At 66.2% G+C, this 15,429-nt stretch overlaps 1 protein-coding gene across 1 annotated transcript in view; it reads left to right on the top strand.

Annotated features, from left to right (window-relative positions):
• CHD3 (chromodomain helicase DNA binding protein 3) overlaps positions 1-15,030 on the top strand; it is a 158,462-nt gene extending 143,432 nt beyond the window's left edge. Inside the window, 4 exon segments of the mRNA XM_064437623.1 lie at positions 9,738-9,933; positions 12,331-12,494; positions 13,613-13,739; positions 14,539-15,030. Of these exon segments, the coding sequence (XP_064293693.1) occupies positions 9,738-9,933; positions 12,331-12,494; positions 13,613-13,739; positions 14,539-14,642 (591 nt within the window). The 3' untranslated portion in view covers positions 14,643-15,030.
• Positions 15,031-15,429: the final 399 nt, after the last annotated feature.

Genomic DNA, 15,429 nt, shown 5'->3' with positions numbered 1-15,429 from the left:
TGTCGCGGTGAGAGGTCAGAGGTGGGTGCCCCGACGCCTGTGTCGTCGCCGGGTGTTGTCGCGGTGTGAGGTCAGAGCTGGGTGCCCAGACGCCTGTGTCCTCGCCGGGTGTTGTCACGGTGCGAGGTCAGAGCTGGGTGCCCCGACGCCTGTGTCCTCGCCGGGTGTTGTCACGGTGCGAGGTCAGAGCTGTGTGCCCAGACGCCTGTGTCCTCGCCGGGTGTTGTCGCGGTGCGAGGTCAGAGCTGGGTGCCCCGACGCCTGTGTCGTCGCTGGGTGTTGTCGCGGTGCGAGGTCGGACCTCGGTGCCCCGACGCCTGTGTCCTCACCGGGTGTTGTCGCGGTGCGAGGTCAGAGTTGGGTGCCCCGACGCCTGTGTCCTCGCCTTGTGTTGTCGCGGTGCGAGGTCAGAGCTGGGTGCCCAGACGCCTGTGTCGTCGCCGGGTGTTGTCGCGGTGCGAGGTCAGAGCTGGGTGCCCCGACGCCTGTGTCGTCGCCGGGTGTTGTCGTGGTGCAAGGTCGGACCTCGGTGCCCCGACGCCTGTGTCCTCACCGGGTGTTGTCGCGGTGCGAGGTCAGAGTTGGGTGCCCCGACGCCTGTGTCCTCGCCTTGTGTTGTCGCGGTGCGAGGTCAGAGCTAGGTGCCCGACGCCTGTGTCCTCTCTGGGTGTTGTCATGGTGTGAGGTCAGAGCTGGGTGCCCCGACGCCTGTGTCCTCTCTGGGTGTTGTCATGGTGTGAGGTCAGAGCTGGGTGCCCCGACGCCTGTGTCCTCGCCGGGTGTTGTCGTGGTGCGAGGTCAGAGTTGGGTGCCCCGACGCCTGTGTCCTCTCTGGGTGTTGTCGCGGTGCGAGGTCAGAGCTGGGTGCCCCGACGCCTGTGTCCTCGCCGGGTGTCGTCGCGGTGTAAGGTCAGAGCTGGGTGCCCAGACGCCTGTGTCCTCGCCGGGTGTTGTCGTGGTGCGAGGTCAGAGCTGGGTGCCCCGACGCCTGTGTCCTCGCCGGGTGTTGTCGTGGTGCGAGGTCAGAGCTGGGTGCCCCGACGCCTGTGTCCTCGCAGGCTGTTGTCGCGGTGAGAGGTCAGAGGTGGGTGCCCCGACGCCTGTGTCGTCGCCGGGTGTTGTCGCGGTGCGAGGTCAGAGGTGGGTGCCCCGACGCCTGTGTCCTCGCCGGGTGTTGTCACGGTGCGAGGTCATAGCTGGGTGCCCCGACGCCTGTGTCCTCTCTGGGTGTTGTCACGTTGCGAGGTCAGAGCTGGGTGCCCCGACGCCTGTGTCCTCTCTGGGTGTTCTCGCGGTGCGAGGTCAGAGCTGAGTACCCCGACACCTTTGTCCTCGCTGGGTGTTGTCACGGTGCGAGGTCAGAGCTGGGTGCCCCGACGCCTGTGTCGTCGCCGGGTGTTGTCGCGGTGCGAGGTCAGAGCTGGGTGCCCCGACGCCTGTGTCGTCGCCGGGTGTTGTCGTGGTGTAAGGTCAGAGCTGGGTGCCCAGACGCCGGTGTCCTCGCCGGGTGTTGTCATGGTGTGAGGTCAGAGTTGGGTGCCCCGACGCCTGTGTCCTCGCCGAGTGTTGTCACGGTGCGAGGTCAGAGCTGGGTGCCCCGACGCCTGTGTCGTCGCCGGGTGTTGTCACGGTGCGAGGTCAGAGCTGGGTGCCCCGACGCCTGTGTCGTCGCCGGGTATTGTCGCGGTGCGAGGTCAGAGCTGGGTGCCCCGACGCCTGTGTCCTCGCCGGGTGTTGTCATGGTGCGAGGTCAGAGCTGGGTGCCCAGACGCCTGTGTCCTCGCCGGGTGTTGTCATGGTGCGAGGTCAGAGCTGGGTGCCCGACGCCTGTGTCCTCTCTGGGTGTTGTCGCGGTGCGAGGTCAGAGCTGGGTGCCCCGACGCCTGTGTCCTCGCCGGGTGTTGTCATGGTGCGAGGTCAGAGCTGGGTGCCCCGACGCCTGTGTCGTCGCCGGGTGTTGTCATGGTGCGTGGTCAGAGCTGGGTGCCCCGACACCTGTGTCGTCGCCGGGTGTTGTCATGGTGCGAGGTCAGAGCTGGGTGCCCCGACACCTTTGTCCTCTCTGGGTGTTGTCGCGGTGCGAGGTCAGAGGTGGGTGCCCCGACGCCTGTGTCCTCGCCGGGTGTTGTCGCGGTGCGAGGTCAGAGCTGGGTGCCCCGACGCCTGTGTCCTAGACGGGTGTTGTTGCGGTTCGAGGTCAGAGCTGGGTGCCCCGACGCCTGTGTCCTCTCTGGGTGTTGTCACGGTGCGAGGTCAGAGTTGGGTGCCCCGACGCCTGTGTCCTCGCCGGGTGTTGTCGTGGTGCGAGGTCAGAGCTGGGTGCCCCGACGCCTGTGTCCTCTCTGGGTGTTGTCGCGGTGCGAGGTCAGAGCTGGGTGCCCGACGCCTGTGTCCTCGCCTTCTGTTGTCATGGTTCGAGGTCACAGCTGAGTGCCCCGACACCTGTGTCCTCGCCGGGTGTTGTGGTGCGAGCTCAGAGCTGGGTACCCGACGCCTGTGTCCTCTCTGGGTGTTGTCGTGGTGCGAGGTCAGAGCTGGGTGCCCCGACGCCTGTGTCCTCGCCGGGTGTTGTCGCGGTGCAACGTCAGAGCTAGGTGCCCGACGCCTGTGTCCTCTCTGGGTGTTGTCGTGGTGCGAGGTCAGAGCTGGGTGCCCCGACGCCTGTGTCCTCGCCAGGTGTTGTCATGGTGTGAGGTCAGAGCTGGGTGCCCCAACGCCTGTGTCCTCTCTGGGTGTTGTCATGGTGTGAGGTCAGAGCTGGGTGCCCCGACGCCTGTGTCCTAGACGGGTGTCGTCATGGTGTGAGGTCAGAGCTGGGTGCCCCGACGCCTGTGTCCTCGCCGGGTGTTGTCGCGGTGCGAGGTCAGAGTTGGGTGCCCCGACGCCTGTGTCCTCTCTGGGTGTTGTCGCGGTGCGAGGTCAGAGCTGGGTGCCCCGACGCCTGTGTCCTCGCCGGGTGTCGTCGCGGTGTAAGGTCAGAGCTGGGTGCCCAGACGCCTGTGTCCTCGCCGGGTGTTGTCGTGGTGCGAGGTCAGAGCTGGGTGCCCCGACGCCTGTGTCGTCGCCGGGTGTTGTCGCGGTGCGAGGTCAGAGGTGGGTGCCCCGACGCCTGTGTCGTCGCCGGGTGTTGTCGCGGTGTGAGGTCAGAGCTGGGTGCCCCGACGCCTGTGTCCTCGCCGGGTGTTGTCGCGGTGCGAGGTCAGAGCTGGGTGCCCAGACGCCTGTGTCCTCGTGGGTGTTGTCACGGTGCGAGGTCAGAGCTGGGTGCCCCGACGCCTGTGTCCTCGCCGGGTGTTGTCACGGTGCGAGGTCAGAGCTGTGTGCCCAGACGCCTGTGTCCTCGCCGGGTGTTGTCGCGGTGCGAGGTCAGAGCTGGGTGCCCCGACGCCTGTGTCGTCGCCGGGTGTTGTCGCGGTGCGAGGTCGGACCTCGGTGCCCCGACGCCTGTGTCCTCACCGGGTGTTGTCGCGGTGCGAGGTCAGAGTTGGGTGCCCCGACGCCTGTGTCCTCTCTGGGTGTTGTCGTGGTGCGAGGTCAGAGTTGGGTGCCCCGACGCCTGTGTCCTCGCCGGGTGTTGTCGCGGTGCGAGGTCAGAGCTGGGTGCCCCGACGCCTGTGTCCTCTCTGGGTGTCGTCGCGGTGTAAGGTCAGAGCTGGGTGCCCCGACGCCTGTGTCGTCGCCGGGTGTTGTCGCGGTGCGAGGTCAGAGCTGGGTGCCCCGACGCCTGTGTCCTCTCTGGGTGTTGTCGCGGTGTGAGGTCAGAGCTGGGTGCCCAGACGCCTGTGTCCTCGTGGGTGTTGTCACAGTGCGAGGTCAGAGGTGGGTGCCCAGACGCCTGTGTCCTCGCCGGGTGTTGTCACGGTGCGAGGTCAGAGCTGGGTGCCCCGACGCCTGTGTCCTCGCCGGGTGTTGTCACGGTGCGAGGTCACAGCTGGGTGCCCCGACGCCTGTGTCGTCGCCGGGTGTTGTCGCGGTGCGAGGTCAGAGCTGGGTGCCCCGACGCCTGTGTCCTCTCTGGGTGTTGTCGCGGTGCGAGGTCAGAGGTGGGTGCCCCGACGCCTGTGTCCTCGCCGGGTGTTGTCGCGGTGCGAGGTCAGAGCTGGGTGCCCAGACACCTGTGTCCTCGCCGGGTGTTGTCGCGGTGTGAGGTCAGAGCTGGGTGCCCCAACGCCTGTGTCCTCGCAGGGTGTTGTCGTGGTGCGAGGTCAGAGCTGGCTGCCCCGACGCCTGTGTCGTCGCCGGGTGTTGTTGCGGTGCGAGGTCAGAGCTGGGTGCCCGACGCCTGTGTCCTCGCCGGGTGTTGTCGCGGTGCGAGGTCAGAGCTGGGTGCCCCAACGCCTGTGTCCTCGCCGGGTGTTGTCGTGGTGCGAGGTCAGAGCTGGGTGCCCCGACGCCTGTGTCCTCTCTGGGTGTTGTCGCGGTGCGAGGTCAGAGCTGGGTGCCCGACGCCTGTGTCCTCTCTGGGTGTTGTCGCGGTGCGAGGTCAGAGCTGTGTGCCCAGACGCCTGTGTCCTCGCCGGGTGTTGTCGCGGTGCGAGGTCAGAGCTGGGTGCCCCAACGCCTGTGTCCTCGCCGGGTGTTGTCGCGGTGCGAGGTCAGAGCTGGGTGCCCCAACGCCTGTGTCCTCTCTGGGTGTTGTCACGGTGCGAGGTCAGAGTTGGGTGCCCCGACGCCTGTGTCCTCGCCGGGTGTTGTCGTGGTGCGAGGTCAGAGCTGGGTGCCCCGACGCCTGTGTCCTCTCTGGGTGTTGTCGCGGTGCGAGGTCAGAGCTGGGTGCCCGACGCCTGTGTCCTCGCCTTCTGTTGTCATGGTTCGAGGTCACAGCTGAGTGCCCCGACACCTGTGTCCTCGCCGGGTGTTGTGGTGCGAGCTCAGAGCTGGGTACCCGACGCCTGTGTCCTCTCTGGGTGTTGTCGTGGTGCGAGGTCAGAGCTGGGTGCCCCGACGCCTGTGTCCTCGCCGGGTGTTGTCGCGGTGCAACGTCAGAGCTAGGTGCCCGACGCCTGTGTCCTCTCTGGGTGTTGTCGTGGTGCGAGGTCAGAGCTGGGTGCCCCGACGCCTGTGTCCTCGCCGGGTGTTGTCATGGTGTGAGGTCAGAGCTGGGTGCCCCAACGCCTGTGTCCTCTCTGGGTGTTGTCATGGTGTGAGGTCAGAGCTGGGTGCCCCGACGCCTGTGTCCTCGCCGGGTGTCGTCATGGTGTGAGGTCAGAGCTGGGTGCCCCGACGCCTGTGTCCTCGCCGGGTGTTGTCGCGGTGCGAGGTCAGAGTTGGGTGCCCCGACGCCTGTGTCCTCTCTGGGTGTTGTCGCGGTGCGAGGTCAGAGCTGGGTGCCCCAACGCCTGTGTCCTCGCCGGGTGTCGTCGCGGTGTAAGGTCAGAGCTGGGTGCCCAGACGCCTGTGTCCTCGCCGGGTGTTGTCGTGGTGCGAGGTCAGAGCTGGGTGCCCCGACGCCTGTGTCGTCGCCGGGTGTTGTCGTGGTGCGAGGTCAGAGGTGGGTGCCCCGACGCCTGTGTCGTCGCCGGGTGTTGTCGCGGTGTGAGGTCAGAGCTGGGTGCCCCGACGCCTGTGTCCTCGCCGGGTGTTGTCGCGGTGCGAGGTCAGAGCTGGGTGCCCAGACGCCTGTGTCCTCGTGGGTGTTGTCACGGTGCGAGGTCAGAGCTGGGTGCCCCGACGCCTGTGTCCTCGCCGGGTGTTGTCACGGTGCGAGGTCAGAGCTGTGTACCCAGACGCCTGTGTCCTCGCCGGGTGTTGTCGCGGTGCGAGGTCAGAGCTGGGTGCCCCGACGCCTGTGTCGTCGCCGGGTGTTGTCGCGGTGCGAGGTCGGACCTCGGTGCCCCGACGCCTGTGTCCTCACCGGGTGTTGTCGCGGTGCGAGGTCAGAGTTGGGTGCCCCGACGCCTGTGTCCTCGCCTTGTGTTGTCGCAGTGCGAGGTCAGAGCTAGGTGCCCGACGCCTGTGTCCTCTCTGGGTGTTGTCGTGGTGCGAGGTCAGAGTTGGGTGCCCCGACGCCTGTGTCCTCGCCGGGTGTTGTCGCGGTGCGAGGTCAGAGCTGGGTGCCCCGACGCCTGTGTCCTCTCTGGGTGTCGTCGCGGTGTAAGGTCAGAGCTGGGTGCCCCGACGCCTGTGTCGTCGCCGGGTGTTGTCGCGGTGCGAGGTCAGAGCTGGGTGCCCCGACGCCTGTGTCCTCTCTGGGTGTTGTCGCGGTGTGAGGTCAGAGCTGGGTGCCCAGACGCCTGTGTCCTCGTGGGTGTTGTCACAGTGCGAGGTCAGAGGTGGGTGCCCAGACGCCTGTGTCCTCGCCGGGTGTTGTCACGGTGCGAGGTCAGAGCTGGGTGCCCCGACGCCTGTGTCCTCGCCGGGTGTTGTCACGGTGCGAGGTCACAGCTGGGTGCCCCGACGCCTGTGTCGTCGCCGGGTGTTGTCGCGGTGCGAGGTCAGAGCTGGGTGCCCCGACGCCTGTGTCCTCTCTGGGTGTTGTCGCGGTGCGAGGTCAGAGGTGGGTGCCCCGACGCCTGTGTCCTCGCCGGGTGTTGTCGCGGTGCGAGGTCAGAGCTGGGTGCCCAGACACCTGTGTCCTCGCCGGGTGTTGTCGCGGTGTGAGGTCAGAGCTGGGTGCCCCAACGCCTGTGTCCTCGCAGGGTGTTGTCGTGGTGCGAGGTCAGAGCTGGCTGCCCCGACGCCTGTGTCGTCGCCGGGTGTTGTTGCGGTGCGAGGTCAGAGCTGGGTGCCCGACGCCTGTGTCCTCGCCGGGTGTTGTCGCGGTGCGAGGTCAGAGCTGGGTGCCCCAACGCCTGTGTCCTCGCCGGGTGTTGTCGTGTTGCGAGGTCAGAGCTGGGTGCCCCGACGCCTGTGTCCTCTCTGGGTGTTGTCGCGGTGCGAGGTCAGAGCTGGGTGCCCGACGCCTGTGTCCTCTCTGGGTGTTGTCGCGGTGCGAGGTCAGAGCTGGGTGCCCAGACGCCTGTGTCCTCGCCGGGTGTTGTCGCGGTGCGAGGTCAGAGCTGGGTGCCCGACGCCTGTGCCCTCGCTGGGTGTTGTCGCGGTGCGAGGTCAGACCTGGGTGCCCGACGCCTGTGTCCTCGTGGGTGTTGTCACGGTGCGAGGTCACAGCTGGGTGCCCCGACGCCTGTGTCGTCGCCGGGTGTTGTTGCGGTGCGAGGTCAGAGTTGGGTGCCCCGACGCCTGTGTCCTCTCTGGGTGTTGTCGCGGTGCGAGGTCAGAGCTGGGTGCCCAGACACCTGTGTCCTCGCCGGGTGTTGTCGCGGTGTGAGGTCAGAGCTGGGTGCCCCGACGCCTGTGTCCTCTCTGGGTGTTGTCGTGGTGCGAGGTCAGAGCTGGGTGCCCCGACGCCTGTGTCCTCGCCGGGTGTTGTCGCGGTGCGAGGTCAGAGGTGGGTGCCCCGACGCCTGTGTCGTCGCCGGGTGTTGTCGCAGTGCGAGGTCAGAGCTGGGTGCCCAGGCGCCTGTGTCCTCGGCGGGTGTTGTCATGGTGTGAGGTCAGAGCTGGGTGCCCGACGCCTGTGTCCTCGCCGGGTGTTGTCATGGTGCGAGGTCAGAGCTGGGTGCCCCGACGCCTGTGTCCTCTCTGGGTGTTGTCGCGGTGTGAGGTCAGAGCTGGGTGCCCGACGCCTGTGTCCTCGCCGGGTGTTGTCACGGTGCGAGGTCAGAGCTGGGTGCCCCGACGCCTGTGTCCTCTCTGGGTGTTGTCGTGGTGCGAGGTCAGAGCTGGGTGCCCGACGCCTGTGTCCTCGCTGGGTGTTACAATGGTGCGAGGTCAGAGCTGGGTGCCCCGACGCCTGTGTCCTTGCCGGGTGTTGTCGTGGTGCGAGGTCAGAGCTGGGTGCCCCGACGCCTGTGTCCTCTCTGGGTGTTGTCGCGGTGCGAGGTCAGATATGGGTACCCATACGCCTGTGTCGTCGCCGGGTGTTGTCGCGGTGCGAGGTCAGAGCTGGGTTCCCAGACGCCTGTGTGCTCGCTGGGTGTTGTCGCGGTGCGAGGTCAGAGCTGGGTGCCCCGACGCCTGTGTCCTCGCCGGGTGTTGTCGCGGTGCGAGGTCAGAGCTGGGTGCCCCGACGCCTGTGTCGTCGCCAGGTGTTGTCGCGGTGCGAGGTCAGAGTTGGGTGCCCCGACGCCTGTGTCGTCGCCGGGTGTTGTCGCGGTGCGAGGTCAGAGTTGGGTGCCCCGACGCCTGTGTCCTCGCCGGGTGTTGTCGTGGTGTGAGGTCAGAGCTGGGTGCCCAGACGCCTGTGTCCTCGCCGGGTGTTGTCGCGGTGCGAGGTCAGAGTTGGGTGCCCCAACGCCTGTGTCCTCGCCGGGTGTTGTCGCGGTGCGAGGTCAGAGCTGGGTGCCCGACGCCTGTGTCCTCACCGGGTGTTTTCGCGGTGCGAGGTCAGAGGTGGGTGCCCCGACGCCTGTGTCCTCGCCGGGTGTTGTCGTGGTGCGAGGTCAGAGCTGGGTGCCCAGACGCCTGTGTCGTCGCCGGGTGTTGTCGCGGTGCGAGGTCAGAGCTGGGTACCCAGACGCCTGTGCCCTCGTGGGTGTTGTCACGGTGCGAGGTCAGAGCTGGGTGCCTGATGCCTGTGTCGTCGCCGGGTGTTTTCGCGGTGCGAGGTCAGAGGTGGGTGCCCCGACGCCTGTGTCCTCTCTGGGTGTTGTCGCGGTGCGAGGTCAGAGGTGGGTGCCCCGACGCCTGTGTCGTCGCCGGGTGTTGTCGCGGTGCGAGGTCAGAGCTGGGTGCCCCGACGCCTGTGTCGTCGCCGGGTGTTGTCACGGTGCGAGGTCAGAGCTGGGTGCCTAGATGCCTGTGTCCTCTCTGGGTGTTGTCATGGTGCGAGGTCAGAGCTGGGTGCCCAGACGCCTGTGCCCTCGTGGGTGTTGTCACGGTGCGAGGTCAGAGCTGGGTGCCTGACGCCTGTGTCGTCGCCGGGTGTTGTCGCGGTGCGAGGTCGGACCTCGGTGCCCCGACGCCTGTGTCCTCACCGGGTGTTGTCGCGGTGCGAGGTCAGAGCTGGGTGCCCCGACGCCTGTGCCCTCGTGGGTGTTGTCGCGGTGCGAGGTCAGAGCCGGGTGCCCCGACGCCTGTGTCCTCGTGGGTGTTGTCGCGGTGCGAGGTCAGAGCTGGGTGCCCCAACGCCTCTGTCCTCTCTGGGTGTTGTCGCGGTGCGAGGTCAGAGCTGGGTGCCCCAACGCCTGTGTCCTCTCTGGGTGTTTTTCACGGTGTGAGGTCAGAGCTGGGTGCCCCGACGCCTGTGTCCTTTCTGGGTGTTGTCGCGGTGCGAGGTCAGAGCTGGGTGCCCCGACGCCTGTGTCCTTTCTGGGTGTTGTCGCGGTGCGAGGTCAGAGTTGGGTGCCCCGACGCCTGTGTCCTCTCTGGGTGTTGTCGCGGTGCGAGGTCAGAGTTGGGTGCCTGACGCCTGTGTCCTCGCCGGGTGTTGTCATGGTGCGAGGTCAGAGGTGGGTGCCCAGACGCCTGTGTCGTCGCCGGGTGCTGTCACTGTGCGAGGTCAGAGCTGGGTGCCCCGACGCCTGTGTCGTCGCCGGGTGTTGTCGCGGTGCGAGGTCAGAGGTGGGTGCCCCGACGCCTGTGTCCTCGGCGGGTGTTGTCATGGTGTGAGGTCAGAGCTGGGTGCCCGACGCCTGTGTCCTCTCTGGGTGTTGTCGCGGTGCGAGGTCAGAGCCGGGCGTCCCGCACACCCGGCTCCCCTCCACCACCCCCTCTCCCCCTCTGTCCCCTCCCCACAGCTGCTGGAGCAGGCGCTGGTGATCGAGGAGCAGCTCCGTCGCGCCGCCTACCTGAACATGACGCAGGACCCCAGCCACCCCGCCATGGCCCTCAACACCCGCTTCGCCGAGGTCGAGTGCCTGGCCGAGAGCCACCAGCACTTGTCCAAGGAGTCGCTGGCGGGCAACAAGCCCGCGAACGCCGTCCTGCACAAGGGTAAGAGGCGGGTGGGCCGGCGCGCCCGGCGCGGACGCCCCGTGTAGCGCCTCGCACCTCTGTACCGCGCTCTCAATCATTAAAGTGGGGTTCTCCTCCCAACCGGCTCCCGGTGTATCCTTGCTCTGCGTGTGCTTTCTGGGCGGGGGTCGGCGGCGGCGGCGGGGGTCGGCGGGGGTTTGAAGGCGGGTGGCGGGGGTGGTGGGGTGGGTGGGGAGATGGCGGGGAAGCTGCTGGAAGGTCCCCGGGGGGTGTTTTGTTTTTTTTTTTGGGTGTGAGTAAACCTGGAGTAACCCCGGTGTAAAGTCGGGGTGTGGATTTAGGGGCTCTGGGGGTGCGCGAGGAGCAGGCGGGGGCCTCTGTCGCTTTGCGCTAAGGTGTATCTGCTGAGTATCTGTCGCGTGAGCCTGGACCCTGTCCCGAGTACGTCCCGAGCGCTTCTGGAGGCTGTAAGGCGTTTACCCGGAGTGTTGTGGGGGTGTGGAAGGTGTATATGGAGTAGCCCCGTGGCCAGAGTATCCCTGGAGTAATGCTGATGCGGGGCGAGGTGGCCCCGCTTGCGCGGAGCGGCTGGGCCCGGAGTATCCCCGGAGCAGGGGCGGTGTTTCCCCGGAGCACTTCTGGGGCACCCCCGGAGCAGCTCTGGTGTATTTAATGAGTAAGCCCGGAGCAGCTCTGGTGTATTCAATTAGTAATGAGTTACGGTGTATTTAATGAGTAAGCCTGGAGTAGCTTGAATGTATTTAGTTAGTAAGCCCAGAGTATTTGTGGTCTATTTAAGGACTAAGCCTGGAGTATCTCTGGTGTATTTAAGGACTAAGCCCAGAGTATTTGTGGTGTGTTTAAGGACTAAGCCCAGACTATCTCTGGTGTATTACTGAGTAATCCTGGAGTATCTCTGGTGTATTTAAGGACTAAGCCCGGAGAATCTCTGCTGTATTTAAGGACTAAGCCCGGAGAATCTCTGGTGTATTTAAGGACTCAGCCTGGAGTATCTCGGGTGTTTTTAAGGACTAAGCCCGGAGAATCTCTGGTGTATTTAAGGGCTAAGCCTGGAGTATCTCGGGTGTGTTTAAGGACTAAGCCCGGAGAATCTCTGGTGTATTTAAGGGCTAAGCCTGGAGTATCTCGGGTGTGTTTAAGGACTAAGCCCGGAGAATCTCTGGTGTATTTAAGGGCTAAGCCCGGAGAATCTCTGGTGTATTTAAGGACTAAGCCTGGAGTATCTCTGGTGTGTTTAAGGACTAAGCCCGGAGAATCTCTGGTGTATTTAAGGACTAAGCCTGGAGTATCTCTGGTGTGTTTAAGGACTAAGCCTGGAGTATCTCTGGTGTATTTAACGAGTAAGCCCGGAGCACTCCAGAGGAAGGTGCTGGGTAAGCCCGGAGCATCTCTGGTGTCTTTGATGTCTTCGCCAGCGGTGTCGCTGGAGTAAGCAACGAGTATCGTTGTTGTAGGCTGACGGCTCTGTGGCGTGAGTATCCCCAGAGTATCGGTGTTGTGGCTGCGGCCTCTTAGCCCTGAGCAGGAGCGAGCGGTGAGGATGCCCAGCGTACCTCTGGCGTGGCTGTAGCATGGAGCTGGGGTATCTCTGGTGTAACCAGGGCGTACACCCGGAGTATCTTTAGTGTGTCTAAGGAGTATATCCAGAGTGTCGGAGGAGTATCTCTGGTGTATCTACAGAATACGCCCAGGGTGACTAAGGAGCATATCCAGAGTATCTCGGGTGTTGCTAAACGTTGTACCCGGAGTAGCTCTGGGGTGCCTGGCGAGTGTACCGGGAGTACAACTGGAGTATCTCCGGTGTAGCTACAGCGTAGACCCCCCCAGGTGCCCGAGCAATAGGCTTGGAGGATCTCTGGTGTCTCTAGGAGTGCGTGCCCGGAGTATCTCCAGCGTGTCTAGGTAGTAGACCTGGAGTATGTAAGGAGTATGCCCAGAGTATCTCTGGTGTGTCGCAGGAGCATCCCCAGAGTGGAAAGAGTAAACCTGACGTATCTCCAGCGGGTCTAGAGGAAACACCCGGAGTAAAGAGTATAATCTGAGTATCTCCGGTGCGTTTAAGGAGGGTACCTGGCGTGTGTAAGGAGTACACCCAGAGTACAACCGAGTACAACCCCGAGTCCCCCCCACCCTGGAGCATGCCCCCGCCCCGGTGCATCCCCTGAGTATCCCTTGAGTAGCTCTCAGGCTTCCCCTCCCTCTCCCCCCCGCCCCGCTCTCACGTGAGTATCTCCACCCCCCCCACACGCCTTCCAGTAGCCTCTGAGTAACCTATGAGTAACCTGTGAGTAAGTTGTGAGGAGGTGCGGGGCGGCCCCCTGGCGCTGACGGGCCCCCCCCGCCCCTCTTTTTCTCTCTCTCTCTCTCTCCCCCCCCCCCCGCCCCCGGTGCCAGTGCTGAACCAGCTGGAGGAGCTGCTGAGTGACATGAAGGCGGACGTCACCCGCCTCCCCGCCACCCTCTCCCGCATCCCCCCCATCGCCGCCCGCCTCCAGATGTCGGAGCGCAGCATCCTCAGCCGCCTCGCCAGCAAGGGCACCGAGAGCCACCCCCCGCCCGTAAGTCACACCCCCGCCCCGCCTCGGGGACCTTCCTCCCCCCTCGGGGACGTCCTTCCCCTGGGGTCTTCCTCACCTCGGGGACAGCCGTCGCTGTGGGGACACCCTGTCCTGGAGACACCCTGTCCTGGGAACACCCCGTTCCAAGGACACCCTTCCCTGGGGACACCCCGTCCTAGTGACACCCCATCCTAGTGACACCCTATCCTGGGGACACCCTGTCCTGGGGACACCCTATCCTGGGGACACCCTGTCCTGGGGACACCCTGTCCTGGGGACACCCCATCCTAGTGACACCCTATCCTGGGGACACCCCATCCTGGGGACACCCTGTCCTGGGGACACCCCGTCCTGGGAACACCCCGTCCTGGGAACACCCCGTCCTGGGGACACCCTGTCCTGGGAACACCCCGTTCCAGGGACACCCTTCCCTGGGGACACCCCGTCCTAGTGACACCCCATCCTAGTGACACCCTATCCTGGGGACACCCTGTCCTGGGGACACCCTATCCTGGGGACACCCTGTCCTGGGGACACCCTGTCCTGGGGACACCCCATCCTAGTGACACCCTATCCTGGGGACACCCCATCCTGGGGACACCCTGTCCTGGGGACACCCCGTCCTGGGAACACCCCGTCCTGGGAACACCCCGTCCTGGGGACACCCTGTCCTGGGGACACCCCGTCCTGGGGACACCCTGTCCTGGGGACACCCTGTCCTGGGGACACCCCGTCCTAGTGACACCCGGTTCCAGGGACACCCTGTCCTGGGGACACCCTGTTGCAAGGACACCCCATCCTGGGAACACCCTGTTCCAAGGACACCCCATCCTGGGGACACCCCATCCTAGGGACACCCCGTCCTGGGGACACCCCATCCTAGTGACACCCGGTTCCGGGGACACCCCTCACCTTGGGGACACCCCTCACCTTGGGGACACCCCTCACCCTTGGGGACATGTCCCCACCTTGGGGACACCCCTCACCTTGGGGACACCCCTCACCCTTGGGGACCCCCACCTCGGCGACCCCCACCCAGACCTCTCCAGAATCGCCCCCCCCCCCCCCACCCTGGTGGCAGCAGGAGGGGGTGACAGCGGTGTCCCCCGTCTCTCCAGACCTTCCCGCCGGGGCCCTACGCCACCCCCCAGAGCTACGGGGGCACCTTTGGGACCCCCCCGGCCGGAGCCCTCCCCCCTGGAGGGGCCAACTACAGCCAGATGCCGCCTGGCTCCTTCATCACCGGTGAGCACCCGAGTGCCTGGGTCCATGGGTGGGGGTCCCCAGATGCCTGGGTCTGTGGGTGGGGGGTCCCTGGACACCGGGGTCCATGGGTGGGGGTCCCCAGATGCCTGGGTCTGTGGGTGGGGGCACCCCAATGTCTGGGTCCATGGGTGGGGAGGGTCCCTGGACACCTGGGTCCATGGGTGGGGGTCCCCAGATGCCTGGGTCTGCGGGTGGGGGCACCCTGATGTCTGGGTCCACGGGTGGGGAGGGTCCCTGGACGTCTGGGTCCACGGGTGGGGAGGGTCCCTGGACACCTGGGTCCATGGGTGGGGGTCCCCAGATGCCTGGGTTCATGGGTGGGGGGGTGTCCCTGGACACCTGGATCTGTGGGTGGGGAGGGTCCCTGGACACCTGGGTCCATGGGTGGGGGTCCCCAGATGCCTGGGTCTGTAGGTGGGGGCCCCTGGATGCCTGCATTCATGGGTGGGGGTCTTTGGATGCCTGGGTCTGTGGGTGGGGGTCCCCAGATACCTGGGTCTGTGGGTGGGGGCACCCTGATGTCTGGGTCCACGGGTGGGGAGGGTCCCTGGACACCGGGGTCCATGGGGGGTGTCCCCAGACACCTGGGTCTGTGGGTGGGGACCCCCCAACATCTGGGCCCACGGGGGCAGAGGTGGGTGGCCGAACACCTGGGTCCCTTGGGGGAGGGGTTCTCTGGGTGTCGGGGTCCCCGGGAGGGTGTCAGGCGTCGGGGGGGTGGGGGCGGGGGTCGTCTGGGACCCCCCCCCGGACGCCTGGGTCCGTCCCCCTCCCGCAGCCGCCGCCAACGGCCCCCCGGTGCTGGTGAAACGGGAGCGCGAGGCCGAAGGGCCGGAGAAGAAGGAGCCGCGCGGGGGCGAAGTCATCTGCATCGACGACTGAGGGGGGGGGGCCGTGGGGGGCCCCCCCCTACCCCCGCTCCCCCACCCGGGGCCGCCGCCCCACCCCCACCCCCCCACCCCCAAATGCGGAGGTTGAGGGGGGGGGGGGAGGGGGCACACTGCCAGAAATGCCTCGTTTCACCCTAAATCCGGTGCGGGGGCGGGGCAGCACCCATGGGTGGGGGTGTTTGGGGGAGGGGGGGTGACGAGGACCACTGCAACTATAAATATGAATATATATATATATCCCCGGTGGCGGGGGGGGGGACCCCGGTGTCCGGGTGGCCCCGGTGTCCTCCCCGGGGTCCCCCGGTGTCCCCAGGGCCCCCCCCCGGGGCTCGGGCACTTGTTTAACCGCAGCAGAATAAAACCCGGTTCCTTGGCTACGGCACCCGGCTCCGCTCGTCCCTCGGCGTCACCGTCCCCCGCGGGGCCGCCCGCGCCGCCGTGGGGACGGTCACCCGTCACGGTCGTGGGTCAGCGTGGGGACGGGCTGCCTGGGGGGGCGTGGTGGCCACCAACGTGGGCGTGGGGGTGGTCACGGTCATGGACATCGTGGTAATGGTCAACTGGGTGATGGTGGCCACCAACGTCATGGGGATGGCCAGTGTCTGGTCATGGGGATGGCCACGGTCATGGCCACCATGGCAATGGTCAACCACGTCATCGTGGCCACCAACATGGTCATGGGGATGGCCACCAGGTGGTCATGGGGATGGTCACGGTCATGGACATCGTGGTGGTGGTCAACTGGGTGATGGTGGCCACCAACGTCATGGGGGTGGCCA

This window comes from Phalacrocorax carbo, chromosome 34, assembly GCF_963921805.1.
Source record: "Phalacrocorax carbo chromosome 34, bPhaCar2.1, whole genome shotgun sequence".
In the NCBI taxonomy this organism is placed as follows: domain Eukaryota; kingdom Metazoa; phylum Chordata; class Aves; order Suliformes; family Phalacrocoracidae; genus Phalacrocorax; species Phalacrocorax carbo.
Note: the sequence above shows the minus strand (reverse complement) of the source record. Positions and strands in the feature narration are given on the sequence as shown.